General features: G+C 44.4%; 1 protein-coding gene across 4 annotated transcripts in view; it reads left to right on the top strand.

Moving 5' to 3' along the window:
* Positions 1-18,403, top strand: part of ANKRD17 (ankyrin repeat domain 17) — a 68,282-nt gene that overhangs the window by 17,828 nt on the left and 32,051 nt on the right. For all 4 annotated transcript variants that reach the window (XM_079306344.1, XM_079306343.1, XM_079306346.1 and 1 more), the window contains exons 2-3: positions 16,663-16,816; positions 17,385-17,541. In XM_079306344.1, the coding sequence (XP_079162470.1) occupies positions 16,663-16,816; positions 17,385-17,541 (311 nt within the window). The remainder of the gene's footprint in view (positions 1-16,662; positions 16,817-17,384; positions 17,542-18,403) is intronic.

The following is an 18,403-nucleotide window of genomic DNA, read 5'->3' as shown; positions in this document are numbered from 1 at the left end:
TGTGGCTGGGTTTGTGTGGGGAGGTTGAAAGAGCAGTCGTGGACTGGGCTTTGTGCCATCAAATAAATATTTCAGTACTTCACTTGCCTCATTGCATACTGAAAGGTTTTTCTTTTTTTGTTCTTTATTTTAACCACAGTTGCCATATGCAGCTTCATAGTTTGTCAGATTAATGAAGTACATGGTGCTTATCCGTAGTCTGGTTTGGAAGAGCACTTGGGAAGTTAATTTTGTCAGTAGAACAGAATTTGGATTGTTGTGTGAACTGAACAATTACATCTTGCTTCTCAGTGGGATGTGGTGGCTTTTCTTTAGGTAATTTTGTCACACATTCACTTCCTGTTCTCAACACCAGCTGGATCCAGGTAACAAACATGGTCAGTAATCAGGCATGGCTTGTGTGGCTTTAGATGAGTGTGAGGTGTGGCTGGGTCTGTTCATGAATCTCTCAGGTACTCTGGTGGCAATGCAGTCTGTTCACAACTGCCATGTACTTGTGTTCCAGGACAGGTCCAGAAGTACAATTTGTAGTTCCCTCTTAACTTATTTCTGTTGTTCAGTTCTTCAAACAGTCTGTTTACAGTGGGTGTCTTATTTTCCCATTTCAGGGCTTTTTTTTTTTCTCCCATGAAGCAGTTGCTGGTGCTCATTCAAAGACAGCAGTGTGGAGATGGAGAGAGCTGCTCTTGTTTGGGCAGCAGGATCTGTCATCTCTGCTGTTCTCAAAATAATTGGTACTGCTTAGTATTTAGTTAAATTTGGAATGATCATCAGACCTTGCCTCTTCATAAAATCTTCAAGAACGTTTTCCCTCTAAGCTGGTTATAATTTAAAGCCAGAAAACAAGATGTTTTCTGTAGTGTGCTGGTTATATTCAGTTACCAAAGAGACCTAGGTTCAGGTGGTATTAGAGGTCCTCACTGCAAGGGCTGCTTCTGGGGCCAAAATCACTTGGGAATGATGAAACAAAAATAAGTCTTCAGCCAGTTTAATGCAGCTGGAGGCAGACATGGCTGTCAGCCCAGAGAATTTCACACAGCATCCTGGCTGCCCAGTGCTTAGGCCACCTTCAGAGAAGGTGCACTTGGTGCAGAAGTGGAGCTGGCTGTGCTGCTAGCAGGGCAGAGTTGTCTTGGCTCTGTCACTTGAATCTGGCGTTGAGGGCTTTGTGTGGGAATACAGGTGAATAAAATTTCAGCACTGTGGGGTTAACCTGCAGTTAGCTTCTGTTCACTTGGTTCTTCTGCTCCTGTATCCTGACCATGTATGTTTGTTGATGTGTGACTTTACTGACACAAGGCTTTTTCTGTTGGTTTAAGCTTTCAGATTTTGGCTTGTGCGTGCCAATGAAGGGCCAATTGGGTTACAGAAGAGTCCAGTATAGTTTAAATCTGTAGTTGTGTTTCTGATGCTTGAGTTAGTCTAGATAAGCACTCTGTTGGGTGGGAGAAAAGGAGGTAAGTTCAGTCCTGAGAGATGAGGATATGATGGTCCATGTTGTGCACTGAACTCAGGCTCATAGCTCAGAAATCCACTTAGGAAGCTCATGACAGTGGAGAGGTGAATTTATGTTCCCTGTGATTTGAGACTTTTCAAGAGCAGCAGCCATTTGCTCTGACCTTCAGGTTCTTTGAAAGCTCATTTGTGCTGGTTTTAGGGAGACAGACTGGGGTCTAGCACAGGCCCACACGTGGTACTTGCTTTATGTCCTTACTAAGTATTTTTATGTCCTTCAGCTTTCTGGCTTAAAGTAGGTGTCTTCCACCTTTGAACTGAAACTCAAAATCACTGTGAGAAAAACTTTGTTACTGTGATACAGGGAGGGTTTTTTCATTTGAATTTGTATGGGAATCATGGGGATAATTTAAGCTGCTTTGTGTGCAGCTGCAATGGTGAAGGTAAGAGGTGAGGTAATATGAAAGGATCAGGTGTTGCACCTTGGATTGTCTAGCTGAAGCACAGTGAGGACAGCAGAGCACAGTTCAGGTGGTGACCACAAGATTTCCACAGAGCAGAGACTGCCCTGTGTGAGCACACAGGTGCTCCATGAAACACTGCTGGAAGGGAGAGCAAACATTGAGGGGCAGAGTCGTGTCTACAGTGCACTTCAGAGATCAGGGAGGCCTCTGCAATGCAATTTTTCTTCTCTTTAACAGCCCAAGTCTTTTAATATTTATAAACATTGTAGTCTCTTAGTCTGAAGATTAAAATCAGCATTATATTGCAGTGTTTGGGCATTAGTAGCTTTCCCACGTTCCAGCTCTTAAACAGGCTAATCCTTTCCCTGTTTCCTTTCTCACAGTGTCTCTTACTAATCTTGTCTGGTTTACTTTTACCTGGTTCATGTCTTTACAAAGAGTTTGCCCGTATGAAGTTGGTGTTGGCTGCTCTGTAGTCCAGTATTTCCTGGTGATTTCCATCATAGAATATCCTGAGTTAGAGGGACTGACAGGGTTCTGTGGAAGTCTCATTCCCCACTGGGGTCCAGCTCTATATCCAGCTGGGTTCCAGTTGTTCTCAGGTCGTGGGGACAGCCTCTCCATGCATTATTTCTGAGTTGGAGCCCTGCTGCAGTATCCCTTTTGTAGGAGCACCAAGTCAGGGCCACATCTAGTCCCAGCCCCAGCAGATGGATATTGGAAGCTGATGTTCGTGTCCAAGGCTGTAGTATGAGGAGGAGAAGCAGCAATCCTCCCACAAACCACACAGCACTGAGACACCCATACTGGACCAGAAGAAAACTTCCTGGCACTAAAGTTTGGGTGGCTCCCAAGGGCTCCTTCCTTGTCCAGTGCTTCCAAACAAACCGTGGGAAGGTGATTTCCTTGGAACTGCTCTCTGCTTCCTACTGCCTCCTCTGCCTGTTTTTCCTGTGACTGGAGGCAAAGGGCTTGGAACAAGCATGTGTTGAATCTTCCTAGAAAAGTAAATACTGTCTTGGGTTTCTGTTACTTTTCCTAGTGTTGTGCAGAGCAGGGAGCGGTTCTGGGTTCCTTTGTGTGACAAATGAGACAGAGAATCTCGTAGATGGAATTTCTCTGAGTCTTAAGCTATTTCTTCTTGACTTGCAGGAAGAGGTTGCAGACTTAGTGGTATAATTTGAAGCCATTCTTGTTATTTATGCTTTATTGTTTTGTCTTTTGCAGTAACAGTAATATGAAAATGAAATTATTGTGCGATAAACCTCTAAGTAACTAACTTCTTACTAGGTAACTGTGTTTGAAAGGTCAGTATCATTCAGTGGTTGTGTCTGCCATTGAGGATCTTGCTAACTGGGAAGTCTTAGCCAAGGGCTTGACTGGCAGGTGGGATCAGTTGATCAGCAAAGATCCCTTTGCACCCAGGCTCTTCATCATTTAAGCTCTTGGTTCAAATTGAGTCCTTAATAGAAAAACAGTGAGAGAATTGAGAGCGACATTTCAGACAAGTGGATTTATTTATATTTTTCTTTTTTCCCCACCCCTTCATACATCCTGTCTTTAAATGTTCATAGGAATGTGTAAAGAGGTTGTTTCCATGGCCAAGGTACTTGTTACTTTTTTCTGCATGTGCTTGAAATCCCTTCAGATCTTTTCCTTGCTGGAATTTGCTGTCTGTGTTGACTGATAGGAAGTCACATGGTCTAAAGCTGAAACCCACACTCCAAACAACCTGTTGCACTGCCTTGGCAGGAGAATCCTGCAAGAAGGAAATCCAGGGAGCTGACTGGTATAAATAGTGGTTCTCTGTCACTCAATGGCCATGTAAATTGGAATAAATAAAATTAAATATCCTCATGGAACAGATGTGATCGGAAGCATTAAGGAGAGGGTAGAAATGGAAATTGTGGTGGTGACGAAGGAAATTGGCACATGATGTTTATATCTAATATGGGAAGCAAACACCAAAAAGCAAAGACTCCACTTAAACTTGCTGTCTTTGCCCTTAAACATTGATTTACATTTTAAAAATAGAACCTCTTTTTTAATAAGATGGGAAAAATAGATATATTTGGATTTAGTCATACTTGAGTCTTGCTTTAACTACCTTCACAAGTCTGTTCATTTACCATATGTTAAAAGCTGTTCAAGTCCTTTCAATATGCTGCAGCTTTCAGTTGGGTGTGCCAAATAGAGCAAAAAAAAATTGCAACTCATTTATTAGATATGCCTAACAGTAGTTTGTATTGAAGGAAGAATTCAGGGACCGTCAAGCTTGTCAGAATTTTAACCAAATGAGTTGAAATTATTAGAAATAATTCCTTCTGTGCTCAGATCCCCAGGCAGTAACAATAGGAATTCTAATCAGATACTGAATCCAACTGTCTCCTGCTGTAACTTTATCCTTTCACTTCTCATCGTAAGAGAAGATTGGTGAACTAGGCCATACTGGTTCCTTCATTGAAAAAAATACTTATGTGGTAAATGCCAAAAAAGGAAAGGAAATCTGCATTAGGATTCAGCTGGTTCATTTCACTCCTTTGTTGGGCTCATTTTTTGTGTGTGTGAGCATGGTTGGTGGTTTGGGACAGTGGCACAACTATGTCTTCATTTAACTTTATAGGACAGGAATAAATACAAATGAGTTAAAATGGAATAGCTCAAAGTAATTTCAAAGCTCTTGACCTAACTAGTCATATCTTCCCAAACTATTTTTGGTTAACATTATTAATGTCTCTACTTAATATGTGGACTTGGTTATGCTGCATGATGAGGGATATCAGCAATTTTTAATATCAATAATTATTTCAGCAAGATAATTACACAAGAACTGTAGATGTCCTCTAAGGACCTCTGGTTTCTACTATCCCCTCCCTGATCCTGATGGGTGAAATTGGATGTGGGCTGCAGAACTTCTGGAGGCAGGATAAAAGCAAGTTCTGATAAAAGTCATCTGCACAGGAAGTGTTCTACAGAAAAAGGGATTTCTGTGGTTTGTCAGAAACTGAATCTTACACAGGGTTTGATCTTTTGGGATGAACCCGTTTCCCTGATACTCCCTTGTTCCTTAAGGAGCCATTTCTGAGTCTCCAGGTTCTGCTGTGATGGTGAATTTCAGGCAGTAGCAACTTTGATGGTCTCTTTGCAGATTCCTGGCTTGGGAAGTAAAGGTGAGGGAAATGGTACTTCAACCTTGATATTCTGGAACGTTTCACAGTTTCACTAAACTTTGGGGAGGCTGGAATAAAAATGCACATTTTTTTTATTATTAGACAAATATTTGAAAACTCTGTCCTTGCAGTAACAATAATTTCTGCCATGTTGTGTTGTGTTTCTTGTTTCTAATGTGCATCAGTGTTCACATCTCCTGTCCCTCAGTCACTTAGTGTAGCATGGCTTGAGACGAGGAGCTACTGCTTGGTGTTCAGAAAGATGAGTTGTGAGGCAAGGAAACCACATTTCTTGGGATTTTTCAGCCCTTGGAACTGTGTTTTGCTTTGAGACTGTGAAGAGAGGGATAGAGCCTTCTCCTAGGGTGTCCTTTCAGTGAACTGGTGCTCTTAATTGCTGATGGGATGGGAAAGCTCTGACTAAGCCAAGCTACACGTGGCATTGCTTGATGAAAAAATGTGATCTTGCATTCCTGCTTTTTTTATTTTTTTTCCATATCTGCTCACCAGTAGATGCTGTATTGCTGTGCAGAAGCCCATGCACACGTCAGTGTTTCATTCATGCCAAAGGGAATTCTGAGTTGGACTGGAACAGAGTTGCTGTTTGTGTGTTCATCCTGTCCCTCCTCCACATGTCCTCCTTCCCTTCTGCTGCCTCATCCTTCAGCACAGAGCACTTGCTTGCTGTTGTGAAGAGCAGCCAACCAAAACCACTTACAGAAGGGAAAGATTGCCTGCCAAATTTGTGTAAGAAAACATGTGGGCAGCTTCAAACTTATTTCTGTTTGAAACCCAACTGGTGCTGTGCAGCTCAGGCCACTTGCTCATTGTGTTTTATGCTCAGTGGCCACAGTGAATGATTGAATAAATTTGTGTGTTCTACGGGTGACTGTGGACCTGGGGCCTGAAATGCACATGGTAGGGTGTGTGCAAGAGGGGTCAGAATTGAGAATCTGAGAGGATTTCCATTTCACAGGAACAAGGAGGAAGGAACTCTGCTTAGGTGTCCTTTCAGTATTTTGTTTGAAGGCTTTTAATGCCTTGTCTTGTGGGAGAGAAACACAGTTCTCCAGGGGGTGTGTGTTATGCATAGTGAGCAAAGCAGGCAGACCACAGTGGGAGGAGAACAGCTTTTCTTACTTGCAGTTCTGGGAGAGATGGATGTCTGCCACTGGCATGTCTTTTCCTCCCCAGTAGATCTTTGTTTTCCTGAGCACAGGCAAGGAGACAGCCTGCTTCCATGGAGGGGGGGGCAGACAGGGCCTGGGAGTGTGTGTGACAGTGCTTTTTGCCACAGTTCATTTCCTGTGCTTCCTCAACCCACTGTGCTCCTACTGCAGAATGCCATTTTCATGCCCTGGGGTTGGTATATTATCCTTTCAGGGGATAAAAAAAAAAGGGAGTGTCTTTGCTTCTTGCTTGATGTTAACCTGCTGTTGTAACTGCTACTACAGAGGTAAAGCTAGCTTGTCCATGAAGCAGCAAAGTTGGGGTTTTTTTTGGTTTGGTTTTTTTTGTTGTTTTTTTTTTTTTTTAGTTTTGCTGGTCACTGAATGACTTCGTGGTAGGAAAGAGGAATTATCTGAAGTGTCAGATTTGGCACCCCAGATCCAGTCTGAGTAGTAAATTGGTGTGCTGCAGCATCTTTTAAGTGTGTGTTGGATTCACTAAGGTTGATCATGCTTTCCTGAACCGAGGTGTTATGGAGTCTTTTCCCCACAATGGGAATGCCTGGGATTCATCATCACTGCAGAGCTGAGGACAGCTGCTTCTGCACCAGCGGGTGCCTGTGGGTGCTGGTGGTGGGTTCTGCAGATGCTGTCAGGAGGGCTTCATCCCAGGACAAACAGAGCTTGGAAGATTTGGAGAGGGCAAGGAGTTGCTTAGAGATGGGAGGACGCAGTGTTTGAGTCTGTTAGAGAGGGCATTAGGAACCAGGATAACTTCATCATCCAAGATACCGAATCCTTTATGTCTGATCCCACTGTTTCTCTTGTCCTGTGAGCTGACCGTTCTGTTTATCTCAGGATCTGTGTGTGGTGGTGAAAATACCTGGACAAACATGGATTACTTACTTGCTTTGTGATACTGTTAAAGCTGCTGCTGACTTGATAGCTGGTCTGCATGTCAAATTTCCAGGGAATGGAGGTCTGTCTTCTGTTGGGAAGCTTTGTGGTGTAAATGAGCATGTGAGCTGTCCTCTGTTTTGACAATGAGTTTGACTTTAGGATCAGAATTGGGAAACAGACAGAAATAAGTCATCTGACAACAGTTAGGAACCAGGAGCAGGCTCCTTATGGGAATTGTAGCTGCTGTACTACTGCCGTAGTCACTTGTGGATGCGGGAGGAATGCAGCCAAGCTGACTAGGCTGGTTGCTGAAAGTCTGTGCTGGCTGAGAAATGCTTTCTGGCACATTCAGTGTAAAAATTTAGAGCATTTATTGTTGAAGACTGGATAAGTCCGTGGTCTGTCTCTTCTTAACCTTAAAAATGGAACATGCTCTGTCAGGGAAAACGCACTGTGCAGAGGCTTCCTTTTGGGAAATTTGTTTTGGATGGATATAGATGATTCTGATTGAGGGGTGGTAGGGTGGTCTTGCCTGTGACTGACATGATGAGCTCTAAGTGCCTGTCCTCTTTTTCCTCTGGATCTGCATGGTTGCTAAGTTCAGCAGCTTGCTTGGCACGGGCTCTAGAGGAGCTGCTTTGATCCGAGGGCTGGCTGCTCTGCAAGAAAGGATCATGTGCTCAGATGGGAGAGAGCTGCTCCTGCATGGACACACTCGGGCTCTGCTGTTAGGAAATCTGGGTGAAGGCAAGGCCCCACAGCTCAGTCTGCCCAGAGCTTTATTGCTGCTGCCTTTGTCAGCTTACAAGTTGGGATGTCGTGTTGCCATTGTTCAGCTGTGCTGAGCTACAGTCCTTAGAAAAACAACTTGTTTCAGCTGGAAATGGATGGGTGTGCACAGTCCTGAGCTGAAACTTGGACACAGCGCATGAGGCCGGGCAAATGGAACGGGGGAAAATATTCCAGATAAAGTATTCTGAGAAGTTGTTCCACCTTTAGTTGTGCAAAGCTACTCTAAACTCCCTTTTCAAAGGGTTAGTGAAGGGTCTAAGCAAAGTCTAAGTGAGACTTAGAAATGGTTACTTGGTGAACTGTGAGAAGAAAGCTCGAGGTACTTTTGAAGACTCTGCAGGCAAAAAATGTGTAGAAAAGCCCCCTCAAGTTAGTCAGTGATAAAGACAATAAATTATCATTGAGATTTCAGCCTTGACTCTTGTAGAGGTAGCACTGAAACAATGCACGTGTGTTTTTAATAGCTTAGGGTTTTGGGGTTGCTTTTAGGTCTTCACCTTTTCCTTAAGTGCCATTTTAAAGGAAGATGCTTCAAGAGTCCAAGTCGGTTGCTGTGGGTCTGTTGGGGCAGCAAGGTGCTTCATTGCATGCTTAGAAGTGTCTTGTATTGAGAATTAGTCAAATCTATCTTTGGACAGTCAAGGCAAAAGGTGAGTCCGGTGGAAAAGGAACGTGACCAACTGTTAGAGAAGGATTTTCTCTTTCTTGGGAGCTCACCTTCCTTAAACAAGGCTTAAGAGAATAATTAGTCCCCTGAAAGTAGGGCAGTGAGGAATAGGATGTAACAGTGCACAGCAGGACTCCTCAGTCATTTCTCAGCTGTGCACACGTTGGGGATGCTGGTGTTGCTGTGAGTCAAGTGTGTTTCAGGTTAGGGTTAGGCTAAAATCTTCTGTTCAGAGTACAGTCATGCTTCATGTACTTCCTGGTTTTTAATTACTGAATTGGCCAAGTCCAAACAGCTTCATATAGCAGCTACTGCAGAGCTACATTGTTCTGTACTGCCTGTGATCTTTGCACCCCTAGTTCTCACTACTGAATCCATGAGAGCTGGTCATGTAATGTTAAAGGATCTTTCTGAGTCTGTGGTGATGGTCCTTGGGGTGTGCTTTTCCCAGGAAGTTTAGAGTCCTTGAGCTGTCCTTCAGGAAAACTCTGAAGTGCTCTTTCTGTAGCTCTTGTTACTGAGCTTGTGGCACAGTGTGGGGGGTCAGAGGGAACGTAACCCCTCTAAGCTTTCCAGGGCTCTGGCGAGGCAGCTCTGGTTTGAGTGGCCCTATAAGTAATTTGTTAAGTAGCTTAGGTAGTGCTTACCTCAGCTACCTGAGGGAGAGTCTTAGGGGGCTGCAGTTGTTCAGGTGTGACATTTGGGCATTTTGGTGATAAGGGAAGAGGGTGATTCTGGGAAGCTCCTCTCCATCGTTGTGTGATCCCTTTACTTTGCTAAATAGATGTAACAGTGAGGAATGCTTGATGGGTTACGTGCAAAGAGTGGCAGAAACTGCCTGCATAGGCTTAAGCTGTCCCTTTAGTATCCCTCAGTTGTTGGGTATTTTGCAGGGGCTGGTTTTCACTTGGATTCTGCAGTGGCATGGGAGGAACATTTATTGCAGGTGCTGCTGTTTGTCTGTGGTTCCGATGTAGACCACCACATCTCTGGTGTTGCCTACAAGTTGTTCATACTTGTCAAAGCTTTGCTTCTGTGGTCACTTCTTTTCAAAGCTTCTCCAAAAGAAGGGGTCTCTATCCAAAGTCCAGGTTGAGGGAGGGGTGGGAAGAGAGTCAGGTTGAGATCTTGTGTTGAGGGCTTGCATTGAAAATGTGGCAGCTTCATATTGTTGATGTAGCAGTGTTGTCTGAAGCTCAGCTTTCAGAGGCATGGGTATGTATTTCAGTGTTTTTTCTTTATTGTGATGTTTATATCTTGTTATTCATGTCAGAGACTAAAATCTGTGTTGTTTGACCCCCACATAAATGTGAAATTTGGGCAGGGAAGTTAAAATGATAGTAGGATGAGGTGTTGCTATTTTTACACTGGCATGAAATTTTTCTCGCATGAACGGTTGCAGCTGAATACCAGTTAATGCATGAATCTGCTTCGTGTGGAAGTGTGCCAAGTGCTTGGAGTGAGGGTTTGAAATAGAAAAAGAATTTTATTCCTTGTAGTTTCACAACCTTCTCATAGCTAGGGCTTTCAGCATGCCTGCCCCTCTGTTTTTATTGCTGTGTATGCTGCTGGGAATGCAGCGTGCGGAGGAGAAGAGGGAATTTTCCTGCCAATACCTCAGCACCTGTCTCGTCATCAGAAGCACACTGCAGTCCTAATGCAGGTGTCCCTGCAGCAGAGACTCAGCTAGTGCCAGTCGTGGGGACTGGGTTATGCCGTTTCAGCAGCAAGCTGCTCCTCTCACCTCCCTCCTCCTCTCCCTCGTTAGTTTCTGTAGCAGCAGCAAGAGAAAGGGAGTGTACAGTTAAAGGAATAAAATGAAAGAAGATACTGTTGAGATGTTCCAGCTGCCACACTTCAGATTTGTGCTGAATGAGGTGTTTTGGTTTGGGGAGGGTCAGTGCACGTTGAGAAGACAAGGGATCTGATTGTATCCCAGGTTAGTGGGAGCCATCCTCACCGTGCAGGGAAGAGGTGGTGCTGTCAGACAGTGTCTGCAGTGACTGTGCTGCTGTAGTAGCAGGGTAGGGCAAGTGAGAATCACACAGCTTGTTCCTCTTAGAAAATAGATTTGAGGAAAATACACAAAATCTGCAAAGCTGAAATGGAGTGGGCACTTGATCATCTGCTGCACTTGGCTTCCATGTCTGCCTTCCCTTGCAGTGACCAGGGAGCCCATACTTATCTAAAGAAAATGGTGTCTTGTGTAAGGAGCCAGGAAACCATCAGTTACACTTCAAGGGTATGTCATCCACATGGGGTGGTGGTGAGGGTTTGACCCATAGAAATGACAGGCACTGCCAGAACCTTGGCTTCAGTAAAGCCTTGGATGGAATTTTTTCTGTAATGCAATATTAATGCAGTGAAGATCTGCGGCTTAAAGTGCCTTGAAACCTGTGTACTAAGTGGCAGTTTCACCTGAAAACATGTAGGTGAAAAGGCAGAACCCTGTATTTTGGCTCAGTAGTTAGTTTGTGAAAGTCAAAATCCATTCCCACTGTTGTATTTGAAGTCATGTAACTTCATTTGTTTCAAATCAGAGTATTTTTTCCTAGTAAGCTTTCCTGAAACTGAGATGGGCTCATGTATTTTGAAAACCTCAGAGGTGGTATTCTGAAGGCTAAAAGGTAGCAGGGTGTGAGACAGCAAACATGAAGCTTTTGCTGTAGTATGGGGTATTATACCTTGTAATTTGCAGAGGTTTTAGGTTGCCTGTTTAAATGTTGTGTTTTGGATCCTGAAGTGAAAAATTGGTGCTTGAAATACTTGGCCCAGTTTGCCACTTGTCAAATGATCCTTGCTTTGTTTTCATTCACTCTTGCCTCATAAATCCCTTGATGTGCATCAAAGGGTTAGATATAAGGCATGAAAAAGCCCTAGCAGTGTCTTGCAAAGTGAACTTAGCAAGTTAGTCAGAGCTGGACTTTGTTCTTGCACTGGGAATGGGGGTTTATTTCCTCTTGTGTGTTCTGCTGCTATTTCTGTGTGAAACAGACTTCAAGTGTATTCCTGAAGAGAACAGTGGAAAGTATGCTGTCAAGAAATGCTCAGTAGTGTATCAAGTGTAGATAGATTAATTGTTTTTCAGTGCAGTGTCTTGGAGGTGTGAGAGCTGAAATGGTTCTGGAGAGAAGGCTGAGATTGTCTTGGACAGGAATTGCTGGAGCACCAGGGAAAGCAGTGTGACTGTAGGTCAGGCATGAGGAAATCAGGATTAAAACTGCTCGCTGTGAGGGAGTCATTTTTAGCTGAGTGAGGAAAGAATCTGAAACTTCCTTGCTCTTCAAGCAGGGAAGTGGGGCTGAAGTCAGCAAAGTAGGACTAAGGGTCATTAATTGACCTGGTCATAGTTGTGGCTTTGGTCTGGAGGTGGCTTCAGAACACCAAACAGAGTTGAAAATTCTTACTAAATGTATTGCTGTCTTTGAAAACCCTTTGCTGCTCTCCAAAAATTTTGGAGCTAGAGAAAGTCTGCTGTTAAAGCACTTGCTAATTGGCAGTAAGTGCCTCACAAAGAACTGATCCAAAGGTCAGGTAAGGTTTATTTTAGGGGTTGCTGTTAGCTGTCTGGCACAAGCCACTGGCTGTTCCTTGTCCTTAAGGTTCTTGGGAAGAGCTTTGCTCTGGTCCTCCTAGGATTCGTGTGGCACCCTCTGGGTTTCAAACACCAAAGACCCTAATGCCAAGTTAAAAATTTAGCAAATTCTAAGTTGTGTTCCATGCCTGAAATAAGGCCAAAGTCATGGGACTCATATGAGAAAAACTGAGACACGAAGTTGTGTTGGATTTTAAGACTTGAAAATAGGGGCCAGCCCCAAAAATAAGCAAAAATCCTGCAGCGAAAATATTTTTTCATGAGAGGTTAGATTTCTTTTAATACTTGTCTGAGCTGGTGTGGTTCATCCAAATGGGGTTTCAGATGCTGCTGTTTTATATTACGGTGCTTAAAAACACTGAAGCTTAAAAAACAAATCCTGTTAGGTTAATGAGCCCGACTTGCTATTTCACAGCCGTGAGCTGTTGTGTGCAGCCTGGCTGCCAGACACTAGACTGCAGTGCACTGCTTCCTTGGTACTGCTTGAGGAGCTCTGCACTGATGCTTTGGGCATCCAGAGCCAGAGGTACCATGCTGCCTGCTGTCCTACACATGGCTCACATGCAGCTCTGCTTCCAGGAGATGCCACTGGATGTTTGTCCAAAGGTGCCACTCAGGTTCTTCTGGGTAATGACACTGAGTGCCCTCCTTGCTGCTCTGCCTCCACGTGGCACGTCACAGAGGTGATTTATTTAGGCAGAGTGCTTGCTCTGGCTCAGGGCTGCAAGGCAGGGGCAGGTCAGCGCTGGGGGCATGCAGGATGGCCTGAAGGAGCAGGGAATGGGATCAGCAAAATGGGCTCTTGGAATCAGACAGAGCCTGAGATGGGAAGGAGAAAATTGCTTTTTACAGCCTTTTCTTAATGCTTCTGAGTTGTCCTTATAGCAAAGATGTCGTTTAGGAAGACTATAACTCAGTGATAGCCAAATGTTAGAGATGCTCTGGGAGTGAGCAGAGCCACACACTGATTATATGGATAAATAAATGTGGTGTTTGCAGTGAGGGTGGTGGGTGCTGGGAACCAAGTCTTTTCCACCTTGTTCATAAAGCAAGGTTTTATTCTGACAGAGTTCAGCTCATTTTAAAGCTCTCAGGTAATGGAACTGTTGGCAGGTTCTTCTGCTGGGAGTAAGGTTAGAGTTGCAGTCTTCTCAAGCTTGTGGTGTTAATTTAGGCATTGTATACTCATTTTGGTACTTGAGAGACTTGCCTAGCTTGATACCTTAGTGGATGGTGTGGTTCTAGAGGAGCTGCTAGATGTTGGGTACTGCATTTCTTCCTCTTAGGAGGAGATGATGTGGAGAGACAGTAGTTTGTAGGTGGGAGATATATTTTCCCTTCTGCCTCCCTGCCTGGCCTGGCATAAAATTGGGAAGATACTAATCCGTGTTTAGCCTTAAAAGCAGTAAATTTGAAATCAGTAGATAGCCCAAAGCTTTACTTCAAGTCCTTAATACATGCGGGTTGTTTCCTTTTTTGTTTGTTTAGGGATTTTTTATGTGTAACTACTTGGGGTTTTGTTGTGTCTTCTTACTGAGAGAAACTCTGAGAGGAAGTGGATTCTTTGACCTTAGTTTACATCTGTGTGAGATGATGTGGAGGCTTGGGACCACAATGTGATCTGTGCTGAAGGCAATTTTGTGCCATCTTTTAGCATCAAGAGCTGAATTCTCTCTGTTTGATCCAGTATTATGTGGTGGCAAGAGCCACACCAGTTAGGGCAGCTCAGGTGTGCTTTGTCTTCCTATGTCAAATATACTAAAAATTGTTTTGAGCAAAGTAAATCTAGGCCAGAACATGAGACTGTCACTGCAGGATGAGAGGGTAGGAGAAATTGTGTACAAGGGCTGGTGTTGGGACCTGTCTGAACAATGGGGTTCTGCCAGAGTATTGTTGGATTGGGGGAATGCTGAGGGAGCATGCAAATGAAATATTCTGATATAAAAGGTGGAGCATTTGGATACTATTCTACATTTATTTTAGTCAAGGGAAATAAAATGCATCTGAAGCCTTTGAAAGGAAATATCTGTTTACTTAACCTGGTACATGGAAATGCTTTGTTTTCATTTTTAGCTTCTGTGGAGAAAGTGGGATTTTCTGAGAAGTATAAGTAGAGTTTTCCCTTCTACCAAAATATGGTTTTCTTCCCTGCTCTGATACACTATGGCTTTATCAATATCCCTGTGTGGTACTTGTTGTGTAGAAAAACTGAAAAGACAAGACTGTAACTCTAATGAGACTCTGAAGGTAAATAACAACTTTAAAACTGCAGAGAGGAAATGCAAAGTTCTGCAAGCTGAAGGTGGATCTCTTTTACCTTGCAATAGAACAGTTTTACTCTGTATTTAATATTAAAAAATTGTGTTAGTGTTTTTCCAATGAGCTAATTTCTTGATATTGTTCTGAAATGTTTTTAGTGACAGCACATAATATAAACATTCCCAGTCTTTATTGTGAGGGTTAATTTCTCCTGTTCCCCCATGGGTGTCTCAAAGCTGTGTTGTTTGTGGGTGGATTTCTGCTTCTCCCTGTTCTCCCTGGGTTATTTCTTTAATCACACCGTGCACATATTCTTAGCTGGAAGGAAGATGGGAGGATATTTCCATTTCAAACTTAAACTGTATGAAAGACCTAATTTTGGGGAGAGGATATGTGTGTGGGAGAGTAGTTTTCCTATTTTGACTTTTTTCTTAGCAAATATTTCTTAGAGTTAGGAAGAAGCACGAGCAGCTGTTCATTATTTCACTTGGAGGAGATCTCTTTCAGTGTGAGCAGTTGGGATTTTGCAGGAGTGGGTGAGCCAAGAATCCTTCCGACAGCTCTGGAGTTTGCCTTTCCAGGGGTGAATCTGTCACTTGGCTCCTGAGCAGCTCAGCAGTTCCTCTGCCTGGCTGCAGCAGGCTGTCCTCTGCAAGGAGACAAATGGCAAGTCCTCAGATGAACCAAAACAGGCCTGAAGTGGTGTTGTAGGTGCAGAGAGCAGGGATGGGCAAAGGCCCCTGGCAAGGCAGGGTTCCTTAGGGCTGGGGAGGAAACTAGGAGTTGCCTTCACCAGTTAGGCAGACTGGAGAGAGCAGCCTGTGTGAGTATCCCTTGGGAAAAGCACTGCTGAGGAGCCATGGGCAGTGCTGCTGGACTGAGCCACTCTGACCTGAAGCTGCATCAGCTCCTCCCTTCCAGCTCCATCTTGCCAGACTTGGAGGAGGAGGGCAGAGAGGCTGCAGAAGAGCAGAGGGAGGCTTTAGAGGTGCCCTTGAGATGTGTGTTTGTGTACTGCCAGGAGCTGACCAGAGGCTTTGTTTCTCAATGCTGGTGTTGAAGGGATAAAGTGAAGAAAACTGGAAGTAGTTCTCAGGCTGCTTGCCTTACCTAACAAGGCCTTTGGGTTGAAGCTGAGCTTGTCCTGGAGGTGTTGAGTGGGAGACAGACGGCAGAAGGCAAAAGCTGTGTGAGCTCCCCTCTTGTGACAGGAGAATGGAAGGGAGGCTGGAGGGACCTTCCAGGAGTCCTTAGATGAACTGCTTGCTCTTGTGGTTTGTCTGCCCACATAGATGGATTCTTGGGGAATTTATCTGCAGGAATCTCAACTTGTGATGCTCATGGGACTGCTCATGAAACTTTGGAGACACAAAGGAAACTTAAGAATAAAATAATTTTCTGTCTCAACAAGGTGTACTCCATGTGGGAACTGATAGAGACAGTGGCTGCTTTATCCAGAGGTGATTGTAGTTTTTAGTTGTTGTAGGGGTGGCTGGCACACGTGATTTCTGTTGGGCAGACTGGCATTTAAATTTATTCTGGTTTTGGATTGGGATTGGAGTTTGGGTTTTGAAACTGGGAATTTTGGAACCTGTTGAGCTTTGTAAGGGGATGTTTAACTTGGTCTTCATAATTTGATAACTGTTTTGGTGACTAGTTCACAGGCTGTGGAGTGAGTTCATGGAACACTCAGAAGTGTATTCTCTAAACTACTTGCTCCAGTTGTCCTCTATCAGGCAGGATAGTACAAATTAGTATTAGGGCTTTCTTTTCTAAAACACTCATCTCAGTTTCCTCATATTTCACAGCTGAAACAATTGTCAGCACAGGAAAGCAGGGTCTTCAGAAGAACTTGGACAACTTGGCGTCTAAAAAGTTCTATGAAAAGGGCATATAGGCAGTTGCATATTCTATGGATCAAGTTTAAGAAAATGTTTTCTTGAAAAAAATGCTGTGACATGAAGTCATTTTGTAGTGATGTTGATATTGCTTGGAAGGTGTTGCTTGTCCTTTGGGTTGGTTTCTTTGGGTGTTAGATTAGGAGACATCAGACCTCAAGTGAAATACCTGAAGCCAACAAAGTACTTAAAAATAAAAAATGCTTAAATAGTAACTGCAGCTGTAGGCTTTTTGTGCTTAAATCTATTTTGGTCAGTTACATAATTCTGAAACCGGATCTGTTACTTTTCAGGTGGAATCATTTATCTTGGATCAGGATGATCTCGAGAACCCGATGTTGGAAACAGCTTCTAAACTGCTGCTGTCCAGTACTGCTGATGGTGCTGACCTGAGAACAGTAGATCCCGAAACCCAGGCAAGATTAGAAGCTTTACTTGAAGCTGCGGGTAAGTCCTCGTGTCCCGTACAGGTTTAACCCCAGAGCCCTTACAGGAGTCCCTACTGGAATCGCTTGCATAAGGCTAATCCATGGCAGCACGGCACACCTGCAGAATGTACAGCGGCGTGCGTTTGGCAGGGGTGTCATGGAAGAGACAAAGGTTTATTTTAGAGTATCCCGAGGTTTGGAGCACCAGAGTTTCACATGAAGGTGCTTCAAACCAGATTTCTCCGGTGTTGGCGTTCTAAAAGCTTGAGCCAAAATTGACGCCGGACTTTGGCTTGTGCCATTATGTCAACCCTAAACTGCTGAGTAGGTTTTGTTTTGTAGTAGTTGCTGTGCGAAAAGCTTTAATAGTTGCTTATATGAAGTAGTTTCAGTAGCTGGAAACAGATTCCTTCTGTGGATTGGAGGGTTTCAGTCACGTGCAGCCTCTAAGGGGTGTTGTCACCAGTGAAAGGCACGGTTTTGGGAGCTGCGGTGGGTTGTGCTTGGCGTGTGCGTGCCGCTCAGTTTGCACTGTGTGCTCTCTCGTTTGCTGGCGCGCGTCCCGCCGTCCGCCCATGGGAACGCAGGCATCGGGAAGCTGTCGACGGCGGACGGGAAAGCCTTCGCGGATCCCGAGGTGCTGCGCAGGCTGACGTCCTCGGTCAGCTGCGCGCTGGATGAAGCTGCCGCCGCGCTGACCCGCATGAGAGCCGAGAGCACCGCCAATGCCGGCCAGACGGACAAGTAAGCCAGCCTTGCTCCTGGGCCCTGCCAGCCCTTTGCTGCTTCCAGAAGCAGTTTTTCTTGTTCTATCGCTTAGGCTTGTGGGGTGATGAAACTCTTACTCAAGTGGAATTGGTGCCAAGTTATCACCTTTGCTGCTCCTGCTTAAAGATTTGTGGACTGGCAGGCCTTGCAGTCGAGAGTGAAGCAACTCATTCTGCTTAGGATTACAGAATGACACTCCAAGGAGTTTACTGGGACCACCTATAGAAACATTTCTAAGCTCTTCAATAGTATGGGCCTTAGAACTGTTCCAAACAGTTGCAAATCACAAAATGGGTCATTCAGTGATAGCATGAAACAAGATTTAAGCTCAAAAAGAAAATCTTTCAGGAAACTTCAGAATGCCCTTTTAATTGAGGAAGGGAAACAGTCTTGAGGGACTGGAGCTCCATAGTGGACAGTGCCACATAGGGCCCTGGACAGAGCCTCAGCCAGGGGGTTCCTGCTCTTGTCCTGAGCTTCATGGTTTTCTGTGTGTGATTTTTGTCTTGCTGGGCTATTCAGGGGGGAATGAAGGAGGTTGCCTTCCAGGCTGTCATCAGGCTTCAGTGCAGCGGGCACAGTGTTAATAGGAACAGTCAAGTGCTGCTGTGCTAGTCAGGAGTTTGTTCCTTCTATACAGAGTAACCCCAAAGAAAGATTTCTTGCTGTAGGAACAGGGTGCATGAAGAGCACTGTAATTTTGAGTTATGTCTGCTTCTGTTCTGTGTGCATCCCCTCTTCTCCCCTGCACTTGTTTCTTGGGAATGGTAGCAGTTGCCAAAGTTGTTACAGGGACAGTGGTTCATGAAGAGAAAGAGTAAAGATCTGATTCTCCATG

This window comes from Erithacus rubecula (assembly GCF_903797595.1).
Source record: "Erithacus rubecula genome assembly, chromosome: 5".
Taxonomy (NCBI): domain Eukaryota; kingdom Metazoa; phylum Chordata; class Aves; order Passeriformes; family Muscicapidae; genus Erithacus; species Erithacus rubecula.
Note: the sequence above shows the minus strand (reverse complement) of the source record. Positions and strands in the feature narration are given on the sequence as shown.